Source organism: Papaver somniferum, unplaced genomic scaffold (assembly GCF_003573695.1).
Source record: "Papaver somniferum cultivar HN1 unplaced genomic scaffold, ASM357369v1 unplaced-scaffold_21, whole genome shotgun sequence".
NCBI lineage: Eukaryota > Viridiplantae > Streptophyta > Magnoliopsida > Ranunculales > Papaveraceae > Papaver > Papaver somniferum.
In genome coordinates this window covers 8,190,949-8,198,596 of record NW_020631041.1, presented here as the reverse complement: position 1 = coordinate 8,198,596, position 7,648 = coordinate 8,190,949, and the positions used below count along the sequence as shown (strand labels likewise).

At 35.7% G+C, this 7,648-nt stretch overlaps 1 protein-coding gene across 1 annotated transcript; it reads left to right on the top strand.

The window, feature by feature from the left end:
- The first annotated feature begins 3,791 nt into the window (after positions 1-3,791).
- Positions 3,792-5,188, top strand: LOC113339537 (protein ENHANCED PSEUDOMONAS SUSCEPTIBILTY 1-like). Its single transcript, XM_026584789.1, has 3 exons — positions 3,792-4,477; positions 4,675-4,870; positions 5,048-5,188. The coding sequence occupies exons 1-3, from the start codon at positions 3,792-3,794 to the stop codon at positions 5,186-5,188; spliced, it is 1,023 nt and encodes a 340-aa protein (XP_026440574.1).
- The last annotated feature ends 2,460 nt before the right edge of the window (positions 5,189-7,648 follow it).

The window sequence follows — 7,648 nt, the reverse complement described above, 5'->3', positions numbered from 1 at the left end:
ACAGTTCAGGAGATACCTTAATAATTCTAAGCTGATATTTTTGTTTTTGATACTAGGAATTTATTCATGAATTGAATCAATATCTTACATAATCATCCTCTGTTATCTTGATGATATCAGTAGGATAATAGTTCATATAAAGAAAATTGTTGGCTTCAATCCTTGCTTTTTCTGCTATAGCATTAGCCACATTATTACTTAGTCTATGAACTGACTTACAAAACCAAACACTGAATCTAGAAAACTTATTTTTAATAGATGCAAGAAAATGTTGATTATGCCAGTGAATCTCTGATTTCCCACTTTGCAAAGAGATCACCACATTATCACAATCCATTTCAAAAATCACCTTCTTGTAATCTAGATGTTCCATCCAATCAACTGCCAATAACAAAGCTTTACTCTCAAAGTATTCAGCTCCAAATTCTGCCTCAACTTCCTCACCCATATTAACTCCTTTGATCCCTATTGTGGTACCTGCACAATCTCGAATAATCAGTCCAACACTTCCGTTTTTAGTATCATACATATAAGAGGCATCAATGTTGATTTTCACATAATCTGTTTCAGGTGGTAACCATGTTTAATAAGTTCATGACTCTTATTCAACCTGGCAGTAGAGTAAGACAAAGTACACTATTAAAACAAATTATGAATTCTAGTTATTGTACTATTAGCATTTGGTTTAGTATTCTGAAAGACTAAGTTGAGTCTATCTTTCCAAATGTACCAGATAATGCACATTAGTTTACAAGTATAAACATCAACTTCAAAGCTAGCAACCTGTTCATTAGTGTGATCTGAAAACCAACTTACCAGCCAATCATGAAAAGAACTGAAATCCTGGAAAACATTTGAGATATTAGCATTCACACCTAACCAAATTGGCCCAGCATAAGAAAAATCTCTAAAAATGTGAGAACTGGTTTCCATATAATGATTGCAGAAGCTACAGTGATGTTCTATGTCTTGTTTATAAACTGATATTTTCTCCCTAGTTGGAACTATATCCTTCAAATACTTCCACATAAACAACTGAATTCTATGAGGAACCCTCATATGCCAAAGTTTTTTCCAAACCTCTCTTGGTATAACATCATTATTTATAGCATTATTGACATAATCAGCACACAAGGTGTTGTAAGCACTTTTGACTGAGAATTTACCTTTTATATCTGGTTTCCAAACTACATAATCTTGACCAGTTAATGGGACATTCATATTGAGTATGGCAGTAGCAGTTTCATGATTAAATAAAGAAACAATTGGATCATTATTCCAAGCTCTAGTATTAGGGAGAAAAAAATCACAAACCAGATTATAAGTATTTAGACTAGAAAGTCTCATTACTGGAACATGTGGACTATTGTATCCTATAATCCAATTATCTATCCAAATGTTAATTTTTGTTCCACATTGAACAATACACATTGAATGTTGTTGAACCACTTCAAGACCTGAATAAAAACTTCTCCAAAGCCAAGAACAGTCATCCTTTAATTTATCAAGGTGAAGTAAACTACCATTCTTACCATACTTAGCTCTAAGAATCTGCATACAGAGAGAATCATTTTCATTACAGGCTTTCCAGGAAAGTTTAGTGAGCATAGTAGTATTGAAATGCTCAAGATTCCTGAATCCTAGACCACCTAAAGATTTAGGTATACTTAGTTTATTCCAATCTATAGGACAGTGCCCCCTACTGTTTTGATGACCGCACCAAAAATGTATTTGTATAGAGTCCATTTTACCAATCATGTTCTTAGGTATTCTGAAAACACCCATTTGATGAGTTGGTAAAGTACATGTTTCACCATGGTAGATCTAGCAGAATGATTCATTGTTTTTCCTTTCCAAGTTTTGAGCCTTGTACCAAAAGATTGCATGACTGGATGAAAATCTCTAGTTTTGTTTCTACATATCAGAAGGGTAACACCAAAATATTTATCAGTATCTAACATTTCAGACATTTTTAAATGAGTAACAAGGTTTTGTCTACCACTAGGACTGATATTGTGACTGAAATAAACACTTGATTTATCTAGATTCAAAACTTAACCAGAAACTTTACCAAAATCATCTAGGACAGACATGATACCAGCAACATTATGCATATCTGCTTTAGCAAAAATAATTATGTCATCAGCAATTAAGTGAGTAATACCTGGAGCATTTCTAGCTGCTTTAACACCTGAAATTACATGGTTAGATTCATCATTTAAGAGTAGCCTAGATAGGTATTCCATGCACAAAGTAAAGAGGTTAGGTGAAAGTGGATCACCTTTCCTAATACCTCTAGAGGGAGTGAAACACTTAGTTGGAGAACCATTCAACATAATTGCAATTTGAGTAGTTGAAACACACTGTTCTATATAACCACAAAACTTCTCATTAAAGTCAAACTTCCTGAGGATACCTGGTACAAAAGGCCATTCAATCCTATCAAAAGCCTTAGATAGATCTAGTTTGAGTGCCATAGTGCCACTAATACCTTCTTTATGCTTCATGGTATGTATCATTTCATGGGAAACAATAATGTTTTCATGTATAGCCCTCCCTGGGACAAAAGCAGCTTGATAGGGGGAAATAAGGTGTTTCAAATTTGGTCTTGAGCATATTTGTCATCATTAGTGTAACCTGTGCTATTATGCAAATCATCAATATGGAAGTTAAGATAACCTATAACTATCCAAGGTTGCATTATATTTTCACTAATTTTTAACAAATAGTCCCATTGCTCCTTTTTTTATCAAAGTAAGTGGAACCATACATGAATGTAATTAGAACTTCAGGTTTATTAGGTTTAATTCTAGTAACTGTATGAATCATATTATTAGAGACATTTTGAACATCACAGATGATACCATCTTTCCACATGAGAATAAAACCACCAGCAAGACCTACTCTATCAATACAAACATGATTACAGTAGTTCAAAGAATTAGCAAGAGCTTTCATTTTATCACAGTCAATTTTGGTTTCAGATAGAAATATGGAATCCGGGGATTGTTTTTTAACAAGGATAAAAAGTTGGTCTTTAGTGAATTTTTTGGCCAGTCCTTGGACATTCCATGCTAGAAGTTTCATCTTTGGAACTAAAATATGGCAGAAACTGCTTTTATGCAAAAACTAAAAAGAAAGTTTGGGAAAGAGAATTACCAAATTAGCAGAAGCCTCATTCATTCCATGGAAGATCTCCCTTGCATTTTGATCTCCTTCCTCAGCCAAGTCATGGTCCATGCCATCAATATCTCCATATGAAGTAGTATTTCCAGTACTTTGAGGACAACTTGAGCTGCTAACATTACTTCTATCATCACCTCTTGATCACTTAGCTCTTCTTTCCTCTTCTTGTTCCTCTACTTCAGGATTAATTTGTCTCATGCTTGCTTTACAAATTTGTTTCAACATGAAATCCAAATCATTTATTATCTCCACACCATACTGAGTAGCCAATTCATTGTAATAGTTGATATACTCATCATTAGTATATCTTCTTATTTTAAGATCTTCAGCAATATATCACATTCTTCCTCATCATGATCAATAATAAAACACTTAGGACAAAGAGAATGTGGTTGTCTTTCCCAGTGATATCTAACCCAAGTAACACCACCTGTTGTTGTGTTCCACCAACCACCTCTATGTAGTGGTTTCTTAAGATCAATTTTCACTCTTGCAGTAATCATACTGCCATACCCAGGTCTACAGTTCTCAGGGATTGTATGAATTTTAGGTCCCAGCTCCATCAGATCAGAGAAATGAGAGTTTTTGTAGTTCAGATCAGAGAAATGAGTTCTGCAGAGGTTCGCCATGTCTCTACAACTAAGGTCCGTCCAGCAAGTTACATCGATGAACCAACCGGAAATCATAGACGAATTGATTTGAGTCCAGGGGATCTAGTATTTCTAAGAATAGCATACATGCAAAAGGGTCTTCTCTACAGTACTGATAAGAAATGCATCAATGAAAAGATAAGTAATCTTAAAACTTCTTTGTCACATACACTTGATCATTTCTTTCCTTTAGCCGGTCGTCTTGCCATTGAAAAGCATGAAGATGATAACACCATCTCCGTCTATATCAATTGCAACTATGAGGGCGTAGAGTTCATCCATGCAACGGCAGACATATCCGTCGAAGACATTGTCTCTCCAACCTATGTTCCTCAAAGCTTAATCGATCCGTTATTTTCCCTCACTGGGGTACCAAACTACAAAGGTCAGTCGCATCCTTTACTTTCTGTTCAGGTAACTGAGCTGCGGGACGGTGCCATTTTTGTAGGATGCAGCGCCAATCATTCGGTGTGTGATGGTACATCATCTTGGCATTTCATTAATTCATGGTCTGAGATTGCGAGATCTTTCGACAATCATACTACTTCATGTCCTCCTCGTGTTTTTGAGCGGTGGTCATCAAGAAAACCGATAGCCCCATCCGTCTTCCGTTCTCTTTTGCTGACAAGTTGTCGGCGGCAGTAAGTGATACCAATACCACTGAAGTTTCACCACTTGAAGGTCTTGTAGAGAAATGTTTCCATTTCACTAAAGCAAACATTGCAGCGTTAAAAGCGAGGGCCAATTCAGAGATCATTTCTGAAACAAAACAAAATATGGTAATATCATCATTACAGGCTCTATTAGCACATGTTTGGACATCCGTAATACGCTGCAGGAGCTCTTTAAACGACAATTATGATGACAGCCGAGTTCTTGTGGTTTTGATATTGATGAATAACAGAACTAAGTTGATCCCACCACTGCCGGAAACATACTTTGGCAACTCACTAGTAGCTGGATTGGTAACTCTGAAAGAAGGTGAGCTGATCAAGAAGGGATCCGGTGTCCTGGCTTTGTTATTGAAGGAGATGGTTAACTCCAACAATTTTGAAAAGAGTAGAAGTTTTATAGAATCATGGATGGAGAAACCTTTGATGCCGGGGCCTGGTGATGACATTCCAGGAATATGCTTATAGCTAGGAGTTCCCAGTGGTTCAACATGTATGGTAACGATTTCGGTTGGGGGCGACCAATTGCTGTAAAAACAGGTACAAACGGCAATAACTAGAACAACTACTGTGAGTCCAGGACCAGTTGAAGGAAGTGTTGATATTGAGATATGCCTTCCAGTTGAGGTCTTTAAGGCTATGGAGAATGATGCTGAATTTATGGAAGCTTTTTCATCTTAACAAACTTTTTTCTATGTGTTCAGTTTTTTCGGTTTTACTCCCATTGCATGCCAAGTCTAGTGCATCCAGAGAAATCTATGTTGCTCGAGCTAGCTCAACAAATAGCATTGCATTTCCAAATATATGCATTTTTACACTGCCTTTGTCCTCGGAAAAAGAGTTACTATTACTGTTTCGTTTTACTTAAAACCTAGGCCAAATTGTAAACCGGTGGTAAGGGAATGTTGTTTATCCCAAGAAAAAAAAACACAAAATTGGTTAAAAAGACCAAAATCAACAATTCCTGGATGAAAAGGATATTTAGATTTTGATACTGTTTAAATGGAAAAAAATGTAAAAATAGCCAGTATGTAAACAGTTTCATCCTGCCCATTTTCAAATATTTTTTCTTGTTTCTAATTTACATCAGGATGCATCCAGTTTCATCCTTGCTATTTTTTAAGTTTAAATCAGGATGAATCCAGTTTCATCCTTGCTATTTTTTTGGTGTCCATTTCACCCATACTAATTTTTACTCATCCATTTGAACCATATTTTAAAAATATTTGGACAAATGACCCATTTTCCGAAAAAAATATCACTCCAAACCAATTCCTAGAGACTACTATTCAAGAGCTTTAGCAAAAGGTTTGAACTGCATCTCGCTTCAAATCCATTTAACACTCAAGTCAATTGATATCTTTTCCCCCATAAAAAGTGAGATTATTCTTTCACCGATCATGCTGATATCACGATAGTACCAGTGATAAAGCCTTTAAAAGATTATACTAATGCCCAAAGTTCAAAACTCGTCAGTAGAGGGGTAAATTGGGACGGGCCAGCACGTATATGGCACAACATAACACGTCAAAATGCGAGCACATCACGTGACTGGACCAACACGGGCACAACACGTTTCTTTAATGTGATGTGATGTGCCAGACAAATAGGCTCATCAGCACGGCACACGCGGCACAACACGTCACGCGAAGAAAGCACGTCACGTCATGTGTAAAATACTACACAATACATCATATTCGATGCATATTTCACAAAAGAATCTTTGTTTTAGCCAATTTCTAACTCTTTTTCCCTTATGCTAATTTATTTCTGTAATAATACATGTACTAATTAAAATTTATCAAAAATATTTATTTCGAAAAACATAAAATATATGTGCTAGCACACACAGCAAGGCACATCACGTTTATTTTCCGGCACAGCACCGCATGACACGCCATTTAGCACATCACATCACGTCTGAATCTCTGGCACAACCCAGCACAGCACGCAACACGCTAAGCACGTGACTTCGTGGGTGGGGTTGTGCCGGGCCGACACATTTTACACCTCTACTCGTCAGCACCAAATTCTTAGTAGATCAAAAAAAGAGAAAAAATCATCTCTGCAAATCATGAAGAATCCTACTTTTAGGGATACTTAAATTTTTTTGAAGCATACCTAATGGTGCCAAAATAGGGTCGCTAGGTAAAAAAAATCTGTCACCCCTTATCCACCATTTTTTCATAATAACATAACTACCCTTACATGATTAGTGTTGATCATGATTAAATTTAATGATAATGATTAATTAGGAATGTTAAGGATCGGATAAAATTAAATTATTAGTGGTAAAGTAGTAGAGAAATCAGATTTATGTGAGAGATTGGTATTTTTTTAGAGGAAGAAGAAGAAGTGAAAAATAAAACTTGGGTTTTGAAATTTTAGTGATTGGAAGTGACCAAAATGTGTGATTCGAGTGAGATTCACAGATATACTTGTAGACAATGTTTAATCTCCAATTTTTAGGTTGAATTCTTAAAGGAATTGAACTTTTACAGACTTTTTCGGATTTTCAATATGTGTTCGGTTATAAAATTACTAGTCGAATCTTGTTGGGAAGAACCGTTCGGCTGATATTTCTAAAGGAGAACCTAAGTGTATGAAAAAAATACTATATGTTCGGCTTTTTCGAACTACAATCTTTGTTGGCCGAACTTGTACTACGTAGTTTGGCTTTTTATAAGATGCGACTTACAGAGTCATGTTTGGCTTACTATGATACGACCGAACCTGGAAGTGTGGAAACACGGGTTAAAGGCTCAGCTATATAACTGTATTTCCAATATGAGCCGAACCTTACTTTGGTAGATCATTTTTATAAGTTCGTCTAGTATTATAACTTTTCGAACTAGCCAAACATGGATTTATCTGAAATAAACAAGGTTCGGCTGGAAATAATATATATCAGATAATCAACCGAGCCTAAAGGCTTTCTTCATTATAAATTGAGTTTGGATATTTCAATATCCGCTGAACTGTTCTTCTAAAGCTTAAAAAAAAATAAAAAAAAAAAAGATATGGGTTCCAATATGCGGATCTAGAACTAAATCTCTTTGCGCAACGCTTTGCACGACTTATTTATACTTGTGGTTTTAATTAATGACTAAAATTTAATGACTCAAAAATTAATCACCGATG

Bases quoted from the DNA above. Each gene is read 5' to 3' on its own strand.
- LOC113339537 (XM_026584789.1), top strand. From the start codon at position 3,792: ATGAGTTCTGCAGAGGTTCGCCATGTCTCTACAACTAAGGTCCGTCCA. The intron at 4,478-4,674 runs GTAAGTGATACC...AATACGCTGCAG, and splicing joins CTGACAAGTTGTCGGCGGCA to GAGCTCTTTAAACGACAATT. The intron at 4,871-5,047 runs GTTAACTCCAAC...CTGTAAAAACAG, and splicing joins CTTTGTTATTGAAGGAGATG to GTACAAACGGCAATAACTAG.